The following is a 20,881-nucleotide window of genomic DNA, read 5'->3' as shown; positions in this document are numbered from 1 at the left end:
TTGTATTCTGGGGGGGTCAGCAGCCTCACCATCTCTGCGCTGTGTGCTGGCACGTTCTTCTGGTTCACATGAAGCAAACACTCCTTGTCTTTGCTTTCGTGGTCCTTTACAATCCATCCTTGAGCTGCAGATCTTTTGTTGGCTTTTAAGGACCTTCTTCTACTTCTGGTTGGCTCATGCACCTTCTTATTGCCTGCTTGCTGAATTTCAAATGAGTTTGTACTTTCTCCTGAAGTTCTCTTGACATTTGGAGGGAGCCGCTTGCAAAACTCTCTGTTCCTCAGATCTCCTTAAAATTCCTTTCCCACGAAGCCTACTAAAACAGTCGTGCTATTCAAGCTGGAGGGGGTGCAGAGGTCACGTTTCCTGCACTCCCTTTTCATATGTAGCTGTCTGTTATTTTTTTTTTTTTTCCTCTTGGGCTTCAAGCTGTTCATGTGAGAAGATTGTCCAGTGGATGAGGATCCTGTGGAGATGGCAGAGAGAGGAAATTACAGCAAGGGGGTGGTCAGAGCTGAGAGCAGTCTCAGAAGAGGACAATCACCAGAGCCCAAGAGAAGAACAAGTGTTTTTGTTGGCTTTGCCAGATCAAAGGGGTTGGGACTGGAGTGCTATATCGATGTTTTGGCAGCAAGTGGGTCACTGAGGATTTGAGCAAGAGCAGCACAAGCTCTGCATTACTTCTGTGCTCAGGGTGCCAGCCCAGGGGTTTTGTACTCCTTGTTTTCTTGAAAAAACTAATTTCCTGGATATTGAGGGGAGAATGTCATTTTCTACCCTGGTCCTTTTATCATGCACTGAAAAGTCCCTTTGGCCCCAGCGATGTGCTTGCTAGAACAGGCAGGGGGTGAAGTTCTTCCTCCTGCCTGGATCTCCTCGGTGTAGGTCCAGGAGGTGTTTGTCCACCACGCACGCAACCGACTTCCTTCTGCTGTGCAAGGAACAGGCGTGCTTATTTACGCTGGTGTCTCACAAGGCTTCTTTTGCATCAGAGGAGGAATGAACAGCTGTTTTGGATGCTGGTGCCAGGGATTTAGAGGTTTGTGGGGGTTTTTCCAGCTCAGCACAGGCTGCTGTTAATGTTCAGCACAAAAGGGCTTCAGCCCAGACAGACAGCAGCTCTGGATGTTTCACTGCTTACATGGTTACTTGCTCCCCATCATGATCCAGCAGTTCAGGCCTTACTGCAGGTCCTTCTTCTGCCTGAGATGACAGTGGCATCTCTCATCTGACTGGGACTCCCGTCTTGTCTTTATAAATCCCATGTCCTTGTCTTCATAAACCACATGCCCTTGCCAGCAGGATTCCTGAACGGGTGGAATGGGCTGGGGTTTTTTGGCTTCTTGGAAGCCATACACCAAGCAGGCAAGTAAATGGAAAGCAAAGGGGATTTTTGACCTGATCATGTCCAGCAACCCATTCTTTGGTCGACAGGCTGGTTTTTGGCTTCCCCTTGAATTGCACAGCTGTCACACTGGCTCTTCGTCAATGCGCAGAAAGACCATTCCTTATTCTGCCTTTAATTTTGTTTGTGAAGGGCATAGAGCATTTAACCTCAGTTTGGTGGAATATAGGCTGATGACTTCTCAGCAACTTGATTCTGTGGGCTTGAGTTTCCTGCGTGGAAGATTTATTGGCAAAACTTCAGCTGATAAAGGGAGCTTCAGGCAACTAGTAATTAGTCTTCATGAAGCAAAAATGAAACACATTTCCAAAAGATCTTCACAGGGGAACGGCACCCTTCCACGTCTGCTGAGTTGTCTGGTGACGTTTTTTCTCCATTCACCCTGTTTTGCTGAGATCTTTGCTGGACATCAAATCTCTCCCTTGCCCTTTGGGACCAGACTGGAACATGGAGGGAACACATCCACTTCTTGGATGCTGCTCTGTCAAACTGTATCAAAGGCTCTGTCTCGAGTGTCTGTGCTTCTCCTGGCGTTGAGCAGGTCTGAAAATTTAATAGTACATAAGGGCTTTCTCCCCAGCCTGTAATTGTGGGGTGCTTCATGTGCCTGATTATGACTTGCCATAAAATCAGTCTTGGAAAGGCTTCAGCCATTGCAAAGTCCTGCTTTATTTGTATTTCATTTTCTCTGGGTATTTATGAGTATTTGCAGTGGTACATCTACAAGGCTTGTAGCATTTTAATGCTGCAGTAAAGTTTTGCACTGAAACAACTGGTCTGCAAAAGGTGAAATTTTTCCCTAAAAATCAGAACAAGGAGAAAGGACTTTTCTGGGGAAGAAAATAGAAACACTGGAAGATTTTCTCTACTTTTCTTTAAAATATTGCAGTGTCCTCAGGCTGAAGCTAAACTAATGCTATGGTAGAAAGGTCATCTGGGAGGAAGGGATTTGCTGTGGCTATTTTTTGAAGAAATAGGAAGTGTTCCCTTTGTTACGGTGGCTTGATCTGTTCGGTAAGAGACACGTAAGCGTGCTGCGTTTCAACGGAAGAGCTGAGGGTAACGAAGCAGAGTGCAGCAGCCGGCGGATTAGCAGTCAGAGCAGCAAGCAGGGTTTGTGGGAGCAGCTGCACGGGGTGGGGGGGTGGAAGAAAGGACTCAATCCACTGCTGCCACATTTAGTCTTTTGTGAGATAGTTGAGCTTGTTTAGTCTGTGGGAGAAGCTTTAGGAGATGGTAATAGGGGTTGGGCAGCAACTCAAGGAAACTGGCCTTTTTGTGGGGAAGGCTGTACTGAAAGCCGTGCTGGGGGGCTGCCAAAGAGCAGCACTGCTGCGGGGGCTGCAGAAACGGCTCTTTGTGAAAGTTCGGTCCCGCTGTCCCCAAAATGAGGTGGGAACTGGGAGGGAAGAGGCAAGATGGAAAGGTTGGGGGGCGTCTGGTTGCGTTGCATTCCACAATTCCACTTTTTTTTTTTTTTTTTTTTCTGGATGATTCCTGCTTTCCTGTTTTCAGACGGAAACAGCAGGTGCTTCCTAAGCACATAATAGATCGCATGGATCGGCAGGCCCTGGGGCTTGGGGTTGGCAGAAGCACCGGGGAAACCAGTGGGAGGAGGGCTCCCTTGATGGGGAAGTCATTGGATGGAGGTGCAGTGAGAGCTGGAGGAGCTGTCAGCAAGCTCTGGGTGAGCAAAAAGACAAGCTGTGGATAAAAAAACCAAACCTCAGCTCTTAAAAAGTTGGGTTTAGTTAGAGTGATGCCATTTAGGAGAGAAAATTTGATAGGTAGTTATATTTTTCATGCTCAATTCCAATGGAAAAAGTCACTGATTTTAACAAAAATAAAGACTATTGGTGTTTATAGAAGGTATTTTTATATGGAGTGTTAGGACACATACCAGGCTGTGCCTACAAAGGAGATTTGAAAGCACTTCATGTTACACGTGCTGGACTTAAAGCCTTTTTCAAACAAAGTTTCTGTTTTACAGGTTAGAATATTGTATGCTTTTAAAGACTAAGAAAGCCAATCAGGATTAAATATTATCTTAACTTTATATACTGCTTAGCCAAATCATTTTTTATCTGGGACTTAAAAGTAATCTGCTTTTTCCTTTCTTTTTTTTTTCGTCCTTTTCTTGCTATATACCAAAAGATTCAGTTTTTAATCTGAGTACCGATACGAACTGTTGGCAAGATGCAAACATCCATAAGCACTCGCTGCAGGTGGAGGGCTTCTGGTTTTGCCATAGCAGCAAACCAGACCATTCCTAGTGCCTGAAAATCTGGAGGCTTTACTCCAGCTGACCTTCTACTCTACAACTAAGTTAGGTCACCAGTGATTTGGAGTTTAGAAACAATCTCCATCAGATGATCTAGTTGAATCTCATCCACAGACTTCCAAATATGCAGTTATTTGGAAATCCATGCACAATTTCTTAGTTGCTGTCCATGTTTTTGCCTAACTTTTCAGTAACAGCATGTTTTTAAGGAGTAGGACAGTTACAAACAGGGTTGGACTCGATGTCCAACCAGAACTTTCCAAGAATATTCTGTTTTATGCCCCCAGATTGTGAGAGAACAAGACCTTTGTAATGAAATACCATGATGCCAGAAAATTACTTACTTGCTGTGGGGGAGACTGATGTAATATCCTTCTTCCTGGAAGACAGCTGCTTTTCCAGGGAAATAGGATACAGGAGAGGAGGCTACAGGGCTGTTGAGCACATTGGGCAGGACAGTGGTAGCGATAGCTTTTGTGCAACAAGAAACCAAGGGTTTGAGTTGTTGTACATGTTTTCCCACCAGAGGAAAAACTTGACGACCCTGAGATATATTAATACAGCTCGTTTAGGTTTTTTTTTAAACAAGATGGCATTACTCGTCTCCCTGCTGTACTGACAGGGATGCTGGAAGCTGGGATGAGTCCGGCACTAGTTTGCTTGGCATTTTTACGCTGCTGGCTCTGAAACCTGAAGCCAATGCTCCATCCAGAGCATCTCCTGTTTGGCTGGGGGTCCTGGGCTCCCTGCTGAGCTCCCTGATGGCAGGACGATGTGCGTTGGCTCCCTTGGAGGGTACCTCGGCAGCCAGCAACGCAAACTGCTGGAGAGCAGCGCTCCCTCATTTCACTGAGCTCCTGGCAGGAATCCCAAACTGCTTTGATTTCAGCAGATCTCTTCTATTTTGTTCTGGGTTTTAATCAAAACCTTTTTAAATGGAGAAAATGCCACCCAGCCAAAGCTAGTCATGATTTCTATTTTCAGCTCCAGCTCTTGCTAAAACCTCTGCCTGTTTGTTCATGTGTGAAAGTAGTGCCCGAAGTCTGTATAGAGCCAAATGCAAGAATAGGCAGCGTCACAGTCAAAAAGGCTGGAAAATGGGAATGATGATACTTATTTCTCCAAACTCTTGCAAGGCTTTGTTAATGTGATGTTTGACGTGTGGGTTCTCGCTCAGCGAAATGTGTATCAAACACTGACAGTCCTAGTGCCGTTCATATTTATATTCAGTAATGATTCAGGCTCTTGAAAAATCATGTTCAAATTACATGTTCTGTAGCTTTAATTTCCTGTTGCTAACAAGGGAATGATTTGCAGTTTCTTGTTTGTCCTCCTCTATGCCATAGCCTGGAAGCCTTGCTCCGTTACATTGCCGAGTTTCACAAGCAAAGCTGCCTTTTTTTGTATTAGCTAGTTCCTAAATCTCATGGCTTTCAACGTTTCTCTCTAAAAACACTTTCTGTGAATCTTAATGTTTTTATGCATATGTACCCTAGTGTAGGATTTGAAGCAGGTAAGCCTCTCGGAGATTCAATTAACATAGGACCAATATCTATTTATTGCAGTAGTACTATAGGATTAGCCTATGGTGTCTGAGAAATGTGTGGCATTCCTGTTTTTTCCCCCTAAAACCCTTCTAGAAACCTATACCCAGAAAACTGTTTTTCTTAGCATTGTTTATATCAAATGTTCTGGCTCTGCCTGTCTCATAGGTGCTTTTTCTCCTCCTATATCTTCCCTTTGCCTGAGATGAGGCTTTTTATTCTTTAGAGGCATCGTTTCATTCCGATTCCTTTGGAAAAAATTACAATAGGTGTGGTGTGATAGGAGGGGAAGTAGGACAGAAAGCTGCATCTCCTTGTAGCCAAGCAGTGAGCAGAATAATGAAAGACTTGACGAGTTCAAGTGTGCTTTACAAAGACCCAAAAGCAATTTGTGGATGTTTTCCCAGAACCCATTTAGACTGTCACTGTAGTATCTGAGCATATCCATTTTAGTGGATTTATTTTCCCAGTCCCCTGCAATGAGGTAGGAATGCTGTTGCTTCAATTTGATAAATGGAGAAGAGAGAATATAACTTGTCTGGGGTTATGTGCCGGGCTTGTGGCAGAGATGTGAGTTGATTCTAGATCATGTGTGGCTCAGGCTCCTTCCAGCCTCCTCTGCGTTAAAAAAGGAGCTGAACCTCTGGCACAGGAGAAACAAGCAGTGCTGTGAAAAGGTAGAGAAACCGGGGAAGAAACAAGCCAGAAGGGAAATGCAGCTGTGGTAATAGTCGCTGTTGTGCTGATGGATCGCTAGTGAAAACCGAGTGCCTTGCTATCGCTCACCTCAGAGGGTGCTGTTAAGTACTTCAAGCACAGCTGTCATTTCTTTAAGGGTTTATTTCAATTTAATGCCTTGGGCTGTGTGGTGTAGCGGTTCTGGGGTCACCATGTGTCCGGTGTGGTGGTTGCTGCTGGGTCTGGAGGGGAGAGATGGACCACTGGAGTCAGTGCTGCTGACCATTGTTCATCTTCCCAGCCTAAGCGAGCAGACCATTGTGCTCGAGAACCTGGTCAGTGTAGTACATGAACATACGTGAACGTGAACAGGAGTGATAAAATGTTGATGTTAAACTTTCTTTCTTTACCTTCTTGAAACAGCTGGTCAAAGGGCTGCAGCAGGAGCTGAACCGGCTATACACACTTTTCTGCTCCCGGAATCCAGAGTTTGAGGAGAAAGGAGGGAAAGTCTCGATTGTGTCCCACTCGCTGGGCTGCGTCATCACCTACGACATCATGACTGGCTGGAACCCGGTCAGGCTTTATGAACAGTTGCTGCAGAAGGAGGAGGAGGAGCTTGAAGACCGGTGGATGAGCTATGAGGAGCAACGTTTACTAGAAGAACTTTACATAACTAAACAACGGTAATGCATCCACTTCTGATTGTTAATGGAGAAAACCACATCCGTAGATGATGCCCTTTGAGTGTTTCCAGAACCAACCATGGCTGTTATCTTTTGTGGCTGACGTTCTTCTGCTCATGATGAATGGCAGTGGTAAACGCTAAACACAGGACTGAGCAGGCACAGGGAGCTGGCACTGCTCATAGGAGCTCTGAAACCACATCCTACGGGCTGTATCAGAACCAAACAAGTAGCTACTACTGCTCACTAACCACATGCACTGGGAGCAGATCATAGCCAGGAACAAAGGAGAAGGTCAGGCCGTTAGCCGTCCAGAATACTTGAGGAGAAACACAACAAAGTAGCTTGCAGGTGGGCAGTGAGCTGTAATACTGAGCAGAACCTGAGCAATGAAATTCCCAGGTTTCTAGAGGAAAATAAGAAGTTTTCTCCTAGGCTCAGCTTGGAAATTGAGCTCCACCAGCTGGATACTAATGTTGTAATTGCTGTGATTGGGTTTATGGGGTTACTACTCTGCTGCGGATCATTTACCAGCTTCTTCCTGCTGTCGTCTAGAAACGTTCATGCTGTTTGGAGTGTGAAGCAGCACTGCCCACTGTGACAAACAGGATCTCAGCTTCAGTGCCTGGCAAGTGTTGGTAGAGATTCTCAGTGTTAGGGGACCTTGCAGAGCATCATGATGCCTCCACAGTATTAAGATGACTTCTCTGTTCTAACCTGGATATCAAGGTGCTATGAGACACCCGTAGATAGAGAATCTTAATAATAGTAGCTTGAGCTTCAGTCTTTCCAGTGGAAGGTGAGGATAAATCATGATCACAGTTCTTTTTGGATCCTTCTTGAAACCTATCTTAGAGTTGGCAGTACTTTGGAAACATTAATATAGCATCAGATCTCCTGCAGTGCTTGAAATCAGGACGTGTGTAATTAGGGATTGGTACAGGACATCTCTATCAGCTGCAAGGCTGGACAAAGCACAGCCTTTCTGAGAGAAGGGAAGTAAGAGACTGAATGAAGTTGCTCGGGGGTAAGATGACCCTTCAGGCACATCACTAGCGTATGATCAAGGAAAAATTACCATTTTCACGCTCCAGCTCCTTAGGCATGCTCTGAAGTGCCTCAGATTGCATCCACAGTAATCCAAGTATCATTTGACACTGGCACTTCTGTATAGATAGAGTGGCTCTCCATTTCGTGAGCTATCTTAGTGCAATTCATTCTGAAATAATAGAAAATATGCTACTGACATCCTATAACTTTGGGATTTCTAGTGTTTTAAGGATGGCAAACACATAGTGGATTTCTGGAAATGCTTATGCCTGTGTAGGGTGTGTTCTAACATGTATAAATATTCTGTGCTGTGGAATAGCATACATGCAGCATGTGAAGTTGTGTATTGGTACCCTTCCACAATAGTTCTCAAGAGGCAGGAATTCGGCATGCCTTCTTTTTTAAGACTGAATTGTGCTCACTAAAGCATACAAACCTTTTTGAAAGTACTGCTCTTTGGCAAGTTTCAGCTCCAGACTTGCTTCTTTCTAACCAGGATGGCAGAGGTTAAGCTTAACGGATTTGTTTCCGTAATGCTTTTGTGGAACTTGAGGAGATGGTGTTTTCCTGCTCTGAAGAGGGCATAATGCTCTAGTTTACCAGTCCATATGAGGTGCTTTATATTGTAGCTACTTTTTTTTTTTTTAATTCAGGCTAACTAGAAAAACAGGTGAACCTTTTTCAATGATAATTGAAAGGGTGGGACACTGTCCTCCAGATACTCCACCACAATACAGAACTCCATAATGCTTGGGCCATGGAGTTTCCCCATGGCTTTGTTGGGGTTTTGGGTGTTTTTTTAAATAAAAACAGGTGATTTGGTTGCTAAAACACCAAGGAAACAGGAGTTGAGTTACCTATTCAAGGAAGAAGGGTGAGCAGATGCTTGGGGTGATGAACAAGGAAAATGTCATGCCCTGATTGAGTCCTCCTCTGGTCAGAGAAACAGGATTTCACATATATTGATTCTTGATCAATTGGACTGCCTCCAAGAGATACTGACGCCATCACTCTCTCTTCCCAGCAGCCAAAACTGTTGGACCCCACAGGAATGCCTGTTTGGATCAGAGAGGTTAAGGCTACGTTTTTTATTGGATCTCAGAACAATCTCTATTTTCTAGGTTGAGAGAGATAGAAGAGAGGTTACATGGTTTAAAGGCATCCACCATATCAAAACCACCTGTCTTAAAATTTAAGGTATGTACGTTCAAGAGGCTTTTACTGAATGTTCTACTTGCTGTAGAAATACATCTGCAATATGAGTTATTATTTCTTTTCCATGTCCCTAGGCATGATGTTGGTAGAATAATTTTCATGTATTGCATATAGTGTGTCTATGTGTATGTAAAGATGTTACTGTATTCATATATTACTATTTATTACAAATATATATGTTTATCTGTAAATATATAAGCCTGTATATAGATTGTTAATATATTACACACACACACGTACAACTCTGTGGGAAGGTAAAAGCCATTTGGCAAATTACATTAATCATGTATCTTAAACAATTTCATTGCTACTTTGTTGGCTAATCCATTTTCCTTGGGGACTACTATTAACATGTCACATCTCTGAGCAAATCTCATTGAATTTCCTCCAGCAGCAGATTTTCCTTCCAAATTACACTGGTTTGACAGTTAGCATAAGTTACTTTTAGTCTCATGAAATAGATGGCTTGCTAATCAGCTGTATAAATTGCTGTGTTTTCATATCATTGGGAAAAGGCATTTTCTAGCTTCTTGGTGGGATGTGCAACACTTTCTAGTTGCTTGACTATATCCTGAAATATTAAACCTTAAAAATGTGACATGATAGATGAGAAGAAAATAGATTATTGTTTCTCAACTTGCCATTTTTCTTTCCTTCTTAACTCAGAAGGACTCCTAGAAGCCAAGGTCAATCTTGAGCCATAAAAAAGAGGAAACTAACCATAATTCAATTTGTCATAGCCTTCTCCTTTTCATCACTGCTTAAAAGCATGTATCGTGCTATTATGTCTACCATCAAGGAAGCTGCAGTCAGACTGATACTCCTCCAGCTCTGTGAAAGATTATTCATCACTCAGTTGTGTTTCAACTGAAGATTTTTTTGAACAGATGCTTTTTAGAGGGAGCAGGGAAGGAGGGGAAGAGAAAGGGGGAAGAAAAGAGGACTGCATCAATCCCAATTACTCCTAGGTAATTTTCCATTGCAGTACATCCTTTTTCTTACCCTTACTGAAAGGAATATGGTTTTTTCCCTGCAAAGCTTTACGCTAGTGACTCCATTGAGTACCGTGCCTGAGACAGAGCCCCAGGGGAAGAGAGGGGCTTTCCATGAACACGATGGCAAAGTGCTTCTGCCAAGGGAGGATTTCAGCAGGATGTCATTGAAGGATTATTGCTCATCAGCAAGCCAGTCCAGCCTACTGAGGGTGACTACCTTGCTAAAAGAGAACTAACTGCTTTGTAGGTACCAACTACCAGCACCTTGGCTCTTCATGGCAGACCAGAGTTCTGGTTTGATCATGAGTTGTTATTAACTACAAGTGCTTGATCCACAAATTATTTTGTTCTGTGCGACGCAGGAGACTAGAGTCTTTGGTCACTGATCTCTTTAGGCTGTATTACATGACGAAATGGGCATGTACAGCTGTAATGAAAAAGGTTAGCCGCCGTCAATGTGTTGCTTCTTTTATGGACTGAAACAAATTAAGCTTCCCAGGATGAGAGAAAGTCAGTAGTCCTACATTAAGCAGATTTAGTTGAGTGAGCACAAAGGTAGCTTTTGGCAAAGACAAGTGTAAGAATAAATACAGCAGCTAACTTGGCTGGTATTTATTTTTAGATGAAATGATCTGTGTTTAACTGACCTTTTGGGGATTAAAAAAAAACCAAACTTGAAGATATGGAGTGTCTTGTACTCTAAGAATGTATTGGATGAACCACCCAGATGAGAACTTGAGGGTGAGGTATCTTTATGGTGCTCTCTCCTCTACTTCTCCTCAGATGGCACAATCAAATAAACTGCTAAATCATGAGGACCTGCGTGGGTTAAAAGCAAAGCCCTACACCCCATTGTAAACGTGAAGCTTAGAAGCGCAGCCCTCTCCCCGCCAGCTATGTAACAGGAATCGGAGTCAAAGGCTAAGAGGGCTGAAGAAGATGAAAACATGGGGAATGGTGCGATACCTACCTTTTTATGACTCTGTGGTGCATGAAAATAACTGTGTTGTAGGATGGTTTCCAGTCACCGCAGGGAAGAGGAGGGCAGGATGGACCTCAGTTACTCCCTACTACTGAGACAGAAATTCATTTAAATCTGGGCTTGTCACTGTGTTGGCCTAAAGTGCCTCAGGATTCCTTAGCACTTCTCATTCACCCAGGGTTACAGAAACTCATCTGGAAGAAGCTCCAGCTTGTACTTGACCTTGTGGTTTCTGACAGCGATGTCCATGTTCATAACAACTATCACAAATTATTTATAAGACACTAGTGATTTACCACATGTAGAAGAACTATGAGAGCTTAACGAGCTGCTGACATGCAGCCTTATCTGAGAGGAGGAAGCCTTTAAACTGACGGCAGCAAAGTCCCATAGTAGTCCAACACACAACTGCCCAGTTAAATCCCCCTGTAATACCAGTAGAAGTTTCTGTTCCCTTTGTCTGCTGAGGCCGCAGAAGTTCCTGGGTGCAGGAACAGGTAGAGGCTGCTGCAGAGATCGGTATTTCTGCACTCTGGGAGGATGTTTGGGATCTTCCAGGCTGAAAGGCAGCACAGGAACATAAATCACGATCACTTTCCATGTCTCCTGTTTTAACGTCACCACCAAACACGTTCGTTTGTCCCCCACGCTTACCTGTGCACAAAAGAGCTGCCCCACTTCTGTCGGCTCATCCAGCTTTTCTTTTTTAATTCTGAAAATGCTCCAGTCTTAAGTTGAATGGATGACTATTTGGGTCAGCTTCTGCTTAAAATACAAATAAATTTGTTAAGTCTTCTGTTTATGAATCATAACCAGGAGAAAAGTGCTATCTTGAAAGGTCATGTTCTAAACATTTCTTCTCTGTCATTAAACACGTCCGGGAGTATCTGTGAAGTGCCCCACTCCTGCTTTTAGGAAAAACGCCCAAATTAATAAATGTTTTCTAGAATGATTTTAGTCCTCTGTTCCCAGTAGGTTTCGTGGCATGGCAGTCTTCAGCCGCTTTGCGATGGTGCTGCAATTTATTTTTGGAAGACTTCTGATTTTTAGTGTTCACTGCTTTGGTATTGGTCTGGTGCTGCCCGTTAGGGTACCCACCAATTGGTAATTTGTCTTTGGAAGCTTTTCCAGAGCTGGAAGACAATGTTGAAAGGCTTGCGCCTGTAAGAAAATACATAGTGAGAAACAGTGCCCTCCAAGAAGAAAACATCTGTCTGTGGACACTGTTAATCTTGTATTTATCAATAGAAATGATGGAACGACAGCCGTGCACCCTGTAACCACTGAAACTATTTACCTTTTGAGATTTTTGCCTAGTCTGTTACTTGCCTAAGGCAAAATCACGAAGACATCTTTTAAGCATCTGCTAGCAAGTGTAAGCTGGCAGTCACTTTGTGATTTTTTTTTCTGAAGCAGAAAGACTGTAGTTGTGTAATCCAGGCGCTCGATACCGGAATATCAGATGGACAGGGTTAAAGGGTGCTTATTCAGTTCAAAGGGTTGCACTGTGAATATCCGTTTCTATTGTATTTGAAGATGAGAAAGCTTTTTGTCCAAACTGAAAAAATGGAAAGGTTTGTGTAAAGCTCGATGATAAGAAAGGAGAGTAGCTTTGCACCAGAGTGACAATATAGATGACAGAGTGGTGCTTCGCAGCATATGACATTGAATAGCTTTGAAGACCTAGATTTTTTTTTTTTCCCCCCATTGAATTGGGACTTGCACATCCTTTTGAAAGGAAGAGGTGGGGTACCAGTGCCAAGTCAGAGGAGGAGGAATGTTTTGTGCAGTGCTGGAATCTGATAGATGAAACGGACCATTATTTCTACACCCTCGCTCCATGCGCTGACATATAGGGAAGGCACATGGGAATCCAAGCGTCCTCCACGTGCACTTAGCAAGAACGCAGCGATTTCTCTTGCTGGTTAAGTAGCAGCACACTAGGAGTTGCTCGGTTGTAGTGCCCTGCAAACTGGGCACTACTATTGGGAAAGTTGCAGTGAAGTTCTGATAATGGTAAAATTAATTTATCATATAAATAAATATTTTAAAGGTTTAAAAGTCATTTTGACTTATGAAAATATTTTTGACTCTAGAGTTTTACATTTGATGTTCCTAGGAGACACACTGTCTGAGGATTGGTAGTGGGTACGGAGCCATTCACCTCTAGGTTTCTGTTGAATCCCAGCCCAGGTTGGTAGCGACCAAACGTCGTTAGCACTGATGCATGCTCAGTGACCTTTGCCAGATGGGTTACCAGCTGCAGCTCAGGTTTACTCAATTGCCTCTCGGTGTCAGCGGCAGTCCTTTAAGAGCAAAGTCACGCTAGCTTTGGACGCGAGGGTAGCTAGCAGAGTCGCTCAGTGTGCTGTACCTGTTCCTGGGTAGCGGTTCCTAATGTGTGATGTTGGTGGCACTTCTGACAAGCACCATTCCGTTCACATAACACTGGGGGGTTTTAAGAGGTCATACGTAACACCAGCCTGTATGTGGGGGTGACTACTGTAAATATTCTCTAGGTTATCTTTAATACTCAATATAGCTTGCGTTTCTAATTCCTCAATGGGTGTGTGTAGCAAAACGAGTCATGGAATACTTGGTGAGGGTAAGATTAAGGAGCTGTGGTAAGCTTTGGGAAGTTTCATGAGAAATTGGGCTTCAATCTTGTGAAATTCTTCACATTTCCTTAGTGTGTTCTAAATTCTTCTTAATCCAGCCTTTCCAGTGTTGGTAGACCTCCTTCAGTTCAAATATCTGACTTGTTTTTCAGTTTTCCAACTATGTAGCATCACAGCATGTTACTACTTCTCACAGCAAAGGGTAAAGGGAAACAACCTTCCTGTTATTGTATGTATGTTATAGTGGTCTTCCCTGTTTTGACTTACTAATACTGTGAGTCCCTCAGCTGAAACTGAGAAATCAGTTGAGAGAGAGAAATCAAATCCAGCCATGTTAGAAAGCATTATTTCCATCCTTATTAACGTGGATGAAATCTCTCCTTAGGTTGAGAATTTCTTCTGTATGGGATCTCCTTTAGCAGTGTTTTTGGCATTGCGTGGCATCCGTCCAGGAAACAGCGGTAGTCAAGATCATATTCTGCCCAGAACAATTTGTAACCGCTTACTAAATATTTTTCATCCAACAGATCCAGTGGTGAGTTTTAATTGCAGTCGCAAGCTTTTACCTTGACTATTTTTAAGCATCAGCTGTGTGATAATGTGTGATCTTCAAAGCGTGTGAATCAACGCAAGTATATTCTAGCACAGGACTATTTGTTGATGATTATTGTACAATGTCTTGGGGTTTGTAACTATAGAATAACAGTTTCTATAAATAATTGCCTTAAATACCATATACTTTGCTTCTCTTTTCATACTAAAAAGCATAAGATTCAAGATTACTCTGCTTTTTTTTTTTTTTTTTTTTTTTTTTTTTTGTAAAGACAGAAGAAATAATCTTTCTCAGTCAAGTTCCAACTTGGGTTTACCATACTGCCTTCCATTAAACATCACCTATCCAAAGATACTACTGCTGTTAAAAAAGGCTTCACAAGCACTTTACAAGATATTGTAGAAAAACAAAACCTCTGGGTTGTTTTTTTACCCAAGGGGTCCAGAGTAAGAGATTGTTAGAGGGTGGGATAGTACCGGGGAGGGCAGTATTGGAATAGCTTTGCCCGGTCCTTGTACTCTTCAATAGGTAGCCAGTGCTTGCTGAGATCAAAGGGCCTTTGATCCATATCACCTTGGCAACTTCTTTGATGCAAACTTGAGCTGAGATTACATGCTTATTGTAGAATAGTAACTTGGGGTATTTCAAGGTCTTGTTCAGCTCCAGCTGCTCTAAAACCAGAATTTTCCTGGGGCATCTAGGAGGATTGGTCAGGCTGCAATCTGTGGTCCCACTCTGCAAATAGTAACTTGACTTAGTTGTAAGACAAAGAAATGCAGAATGCTTTCCTACATATGAGTAAACAAAGAAAAATAAAGAATCAATAGAAATCAAATTTTTTTTAATAAGCACACCAATTCATGATTTGCATAGGGATCAACAAAGAGTCATTAAACAAAATGTTTGCATAGCCAGTGCCTTCCTCTCTGTTGTGTTGTACAGGATCAGCTTAACTGTATATAAAGTTTGTTCTGTCAATGCATAATAACAAAATCTGTTAACAGTAAGTTGTGTGTTGGTAACAGCAACACGTAGTAGGAGTGTTGCAGAGAAATATGCAAATGTGGGTGCACAAGCAACTGGGCAGCTAATACATCTTCCAGGCTGTGAAAATAAAAGTGAACCAGAACATAACACCACCATTTTGTCACTTTCTAGGCTTCACTCCTTACAGATATTTTGGATTTGAGGTTGGAGAGGACTCTGTATGGGACGAGAATGTGACTTTTCAGTCTTGACACAAGATTTTCTTTTCTAACTTATTCCTGCAGGCCTATAGATTAGAACCTTTAATTCTGAAACACTACAGCAACATTTCGCCTGTCCAGATCCACTGGTACAACACTGCAAACCCTCTACCTTACGAGCATATGAAGCCAAGTTTTCTCAACCCAACGAAAGAACCTACCTCAGTTACTGATAGCGAAAGCGTTTCAACTGTACCAAGCCCAACTACTTCTCCAGTCATGGTTCGACGCCACTACGGGGAGTCCATAACAAACATAGGCAAAGCGAGTATATTAGGTAATTGTTCTTTATGTCCTCTTTTTATTATTATTATTAATTTCTTATATAGAACCTTATTGTAGAGCTTCACTGAGGTGCAACTGTAAGCAAGCTATTCCCGGCTGTTTAAGTTTGTTCTGTATAGGCATATGGCTTATTTTAATCCCAACTAACATTTCCCGTGAAGAAAAGACAGTTCACGTACACGGGAGTCAAGGCTTGTGGGGAGAGGATGCAGGTCAGGGAGTTTATGCTGTTGCTGCCTTATTGAAGTAACATCCTGGGGATTTAATAGTTTCCACTGGACTTCATGGAAAAAAGAAAAATTAAAGCTTGTTTTTGTCATTACATTTTCTGGTATTGGCAAAGAGGAGAAAAATCACTCTATGAAAGCTATTACATTTCCATTTAATTCATGATTTTACAATAGGAAATTCAGGCTGGTTTAATATGATGTCTCTCCGCTTCTGGCTTTCTGACTCAAAATAAGCCCTGGTTTAAGTGAGCTTAAATTTACTTTCACTGGAGCTTATATTTGAGCGTGCACTTGCAGTTTTTGTTGACTCAAGGCTTTTCTTTAGCTCTCTACGTGGGATTTGGAAGAAGCCTAATGTGACCTAGTGCCAGGAATCTTCCCAATCGAATAAGTATATAAAAGCAGTTTAGTCCTTAAGTAGAAAGACACGGTATTTCAAGGCAGGGTTGCTTTTTGCTGTGTTACTATAGTAACTTTAATGTCATGTCCATAAGGTGGCAGCAAAGTCGGGAGAAAACATCACAGATCTGTTCTTAACTTTTGCACCCCTCTTTCTAAGCAACCAAAATAGTCCTTTTAAAGGATAATATAGCATTTCTAAAGGTCTGTAAGGGTTATGCCAACATAAGGACCCTTAATGGGAGGGAGCGTCTTAAATGTCTTGATGGGATTCTTATGTGCGGAAGGTACTAACATTGTTATAAAGCATTTTTGTCTTAGACTTTTTATGAAAGAGAAATTACAACATATCCTTAAAAGCACCAGATTTCTTGCTGCAGAAGTGTTCTTGTGTATTTCTGTTCCCCTAACTACAGTTTCCAAATTATAGCCTTTGCTTGTACGCTAGATTAGTCTCACGATAAACAGTGTACACTTAAGTCAGATAAGCTGTTCCCACCCTAGAAAAGCATGAATAGTGTTTTCCTTCATCTGTCACTCAACGCTAATTGATGGGTGCTACAGTGACTTTAATTCACAGTTTAATTTAGCTGCCCTTGTGCTTGGCTTTTTTTTTTTTTTCTTCCCCCTCTGTGTTGAACGCAGGAGCTGCAAGCATTGGGAAGGGCCTCGGCGGGATGCTTTTTTCAAGATTTGGTCGATCTAGTACAACCACCCCACAGACACTCGAGACGGGAAAAGATGGAGCCGAGGGGGATGACAAGAAGGCCACAACTGTTGGGACGCCGCCTTTCCCACACAGCAGCTCGGGCTTTCTCGAACCCACAGGTTAGTGACAAGTCCACCTTACAAACCCTGCGGGAACAAGACCTTTAGTGGGCTGCATCTGTGTGTGGTGTAATGCTGTAACAACATAGGCCACTATTTTGTTGGTTTGCTCTAAAGTGATAAATATTGAATTCATTTCTGCTTTTTGAATCTCCTAAGCCTGTCCAAGGACTGACTCTTTGTTCTCCCTTTTATCCCTTTTTTAAAGGAGGTTTATCTGTATATCACAGAGTCTCAGACTGGTTTGGGTTGGAAGGGAACCTCAAAGCCCATCCAGTCCCACCCCCCTGCCATGGGCAGGGACACCCTCCACTAGCCCAGGTTGCCCAAAGCCCCATCCAACCTGGCCTTGAACACTGCCAGGGAGCCAGGGGCAGCCACAGCTTCTCTGGGCAACCTGTGCCAGGGCCTCAGCACCCTCACAGGGAAGGATTTCTGCCTCACATCCCATCTCCATCTCCCCTCCTGCAGCTTCAGGCCATTCCCCCTTGTCCTGTCACTCCCTGCCCTTGTCACCAGTCCCTCTCCAGATTTCTTGTGTTTGTACATACGCGTACACCACTTATATATATCTGCAAGTATGAATTTTTCTCTGCTGAGGTCAGTAGTTTCTAGACTCCCACTAGGAAAAGCAATATAATTGCTGTGGAGAATCCCACTTACTATTTATCATAAAATGGATTTATTTAAACTTCCCCATACATTTGCAATTCTGAAGCAATCTGGATCTAAAGGCACGTACAACTGGAAACAGAAGCTGCCTTTGTCCTCATCTGAACTGCCTAGAACAGAAAGTGCAATTTGAGCAGCTGGTTTTTGGAAAAGCTTAGGTACTTCCTTTACAGAAATTCACACTTGATTTTATTTCTATACTTCTCATTGGCACTGTTGCAAGGCGGGGGTTTTTGCAATCTGAGGAGTCACAAGTATGTTGTATCTTGTGATGGCGTTCACATGATACGTTGCTGTCCGTTCATCACTGCTAATTTCAACAGATAACCTGAGTAAGTATTTGAGGACAGACACTTTGTTTTATACTTGAGGAAAACAGAATGGTGTGACAGCGAATATCATGGAGCTGCTGCCGAGGTCCTTTCGGGGCAGGCTGGCACATCAAGGGCCTTCTGCACAGTTCCCGCATCCCTCTCTGCTGAAAGCCCGTCCCTGCTCCATAGAAGGAGAACGTGGAGCGGAGGCCAGCAAGGCTGCAAGCTGAATGATGCAATCTGCTGCCAAAGTATTTGCTTCTGAGAGGGCGGCCGCTCGGCTTGCGGTGGGGTTTTGGCTGCCTCCCAAGCTCCTGTAACGGCCTCTTGTCAGAGGGAGACGGAGTCGTTCGGGACGTCCTTCCTGCAGAGCGACCGGTTTTCTGAATATATGCGTCTTAGTGGAAATGACTGCGGTCGTCTCCTGGTATTCGAAGGCTCTGAGTCCCTCTCCTCGCCGCGTTTGCAAAGCGGCACAAGGCTCCTGCGAAAACATGAAGAAGGCATGTCGTTCCCCGAGCGCTGCTGTGCCATGCCGGCGGAGGCAGCGATGCTCCCTTTATTGGCTCTTTGAGCCAAGAATTAAAATTCCTTGAGACTGGCTTTGATAAATGGCTGCATTTTTTACTCAATATGGGGTTTTGGCTTTTGTAGCTAAACAGGCTTTTAGTTTTGTCCTTTTTATTCTATTGCTCCTCGTAGAGATTTTCTAACCGCTGAAGTGCCTTAACAATAGGTTAGCCATTGGCCCAGGGAAACATGCAGTGAAAATTGCTTTGAATGTGGTATTAATCAAACCCGCCATTGAAATGAAAGGATAGCTGCTGAAATATATTTGGAATAATCGGGAAATGAAAAGGGCTAGTGTTGTGTAGGGACGGCTGGTTTTCAGAAAGGGCTTATAATATTGGGTGTAGTCGCCTTGTATAGCCGCTAAAGATGCGAGAAGTCCATTTATTTCAGAAAGTTCTGAGCATCCACCTTCTGAAAGTCAACGTTTCCTAATGGGGCCTCTGTGTATCCATTCCTACTGGATACTTCTGTGTAGTTATCATAAGGAGCATAAACAAACATATTTACTTACTATAAGCAAAACAGTGGCTTAAAAAAATGCCAGCTTTTCCCAAGCTGTTTTTTCCCAGGTTTAGTTGGGTTTTTTTTGAAAAAAAAAAAAAACCCTGACTCTTAGGTCAGGTTTGTGCTAAATGCATGTGCATAAAAATGTATGTACATATTACTAAAAATCCCAGTTGACTTAGGTGAAACACAGATTTATTATGTGCATTTTATATACAGCAAGGAGAATCAGAACCCAAAGCTGATGGAAAAACATGCCAGTGTCATCTAATAACGTTTTTGTTTCTTGTTCCATTTCTAGTGGAACTGGAGCACAGGATCGATTTTGAGCTCAGGGAAGGTCTCGTGGAGAGCAGATACTGGTCCGCGGTCACATCGCACACTGCCTACTGGTCATCTCTGGATATTGCTCTTTTCCTTCTAACCTTCATGTACAAACACGACCAAGAAGATCCCGACAAATCCAATTTAGACGCTATTTGAATTTTTGACTGGGGATGGGGCGGGATGGGAAAGGAAATTTTAAAACAAATGGCACAAAACTGATGTTTTACTGTTGAACTGCAGTATATATGGCATGGAGGTTTCAGGTTTAAGTGCATGTTTGGATTTTTTTCCTATTTCTAAAGAGCAAAACTAATTTGTATTTGAAAGCACTTTATAGTTTTAAACATTTTGCAGTGCTTAATTAGACCTGAAATGATTCCAAATTCTTGTTAACTTTGACTGTATAAAAAGCCAATACAACGTGTAGCATCCCGTAAGCACGGTTGTGCAGTCTGCTTGGGTGACATACTTGTTGATGACCATAATTGCTGTTTAGTTCATTAAATTATAAGAGATTAGTTGATTTTAAAAAAAAAAAACAAACAACTAAATCAATTTCCATTAACAAAAATATATGTTAGCTACAAACCTAAAACTGCCATGTTCTGATGTTTTACGTATCAGTAAATAACAAACGGTGGTGTCATTTTTCTAGGACTTTATTCGGTTCCACATCCTGTTATCACAGTACCATTGAAAGATCATTCTGACTGCTGGCTTCTGAGGGCGTATTATACATGACACATTTAGAAACTAATGCTGAAAAAAGCATGAAGCAAATATTTGAAATACTGTAATTATAATTTATTATTATCTCTAATTGTTTCATTTTATTCCAGTGTATAAAACATTACTTTTTTACTGGTTTCTTTTGGCATAATTTAAGAACCACATTTATTTTCTACAGTGTTAAGACTTTTTCTCAGAAATACATATCTTTGTACTACTATTCAAATGAATATATGGACACTGTGGCACACTTTAAGTATTTTTTCATTAAAAATAAATATTTGTGGTTTCACACAAATGACATCGGTCACGTTCTTCCCAAAGGTAAGTAACTCGCTGTGCTTTTTAGGTCCCAAGTGTTTCTCAGGCACGTGAAGGTTTTGACCTCACGCTGGACTTGGTTTGCAGAGGATCCAGCTGTCTTTTGCTTACCATTATTCAATGTATACGTGCATGTGTTTGTATAAAAACGTATGTCTATGTCTGTTTCTGCACAAGGATCCTATCAAGAGGAAAGCGAGCGGCGTAAAATAAACTTGGTGAGGCCTGAGAATACCAGAGCTTAGGTTAGGTTTGTATCTGAAACTAATTCAGGAGAAGTCGAGGGGAGAAGTGGTGTGATGAAAGGAAATCATCTCCAAATGAAACGCTCAAAGGTCATTGCTGAGATTTTAAAACAGGGGGGAAGGCTCTGGAGTAGAAGTGTCAGATATATGGCCTCTGAGCTGCCTCTGGCAGAGGTATTTATGATCTGTATGGCATATGT

General features: G+C 42.5%; 1 protein-coding gene across 3 annotated transcripts in view; it reads left to right on the top strand.

Moving 5' to 3' along the window:
- The window catches only part of DDHD1 (DDHD domain containing 1), a 64,619-nt gene extending 44,206 nt beyond the window's left edge, over positions 1–20,413 (top strand). For 2 of the 3 annotated variants that reach the window (XM_075753214.1, XM_075753213.1), the window contains 6 exons: positions 6,332–6,594; positions 8,766–8,841; positions 13,840–13,989; positions 15,279–15,531; positions 16,814–16,996; positions 19,361–20,413. In XM_075753214.1, coding sequence (XP_075609329.1) covers positions 6,332–6,594; positions 8,766–8,841; positions 13,840–13,989; positions 15,279–15,531; positions 16,814–16,996; positions 19,361–19,542 — 1,107 coding nt within the window. In that variant the 3' untranslated portion in view covers positions 19,543–20,413. The remainder of the gene's footprint in view (positions 1–6,331; positions 6,595–8,765; positions 8,842–13,839; positions 13,990–15,278; positions 15,532–16,813; positions 16,997–19,360) is intronic. The other variant, XM_075753215.1, reaches the window with a different exon arrangement.
- The last annotated feature ends 468 nt before the right edge of the window (positions 20,414–20,881 follow it).

Source organism: Balearica regulorum, chromosome 5, assembly GCF_011004875.1.
Source record: "Balearica regulorum gibbericeps isolate bBalReg1 chromosome 5, bBalReg1.pri, whole genome shotgun sequence".
Classification (NCBI taxonomy): domain Eukaryota; kingdom Metazoa; phylum Chordata; class Aves; order Gruiformes; family Gruidae; genus Balearica; species Balearica regulorum.
The sequence above is the reverse complement of the archived record's forward strand: the minus strand, read 5'-3'. Positions and strand labels throughout refer to the sequence as shown.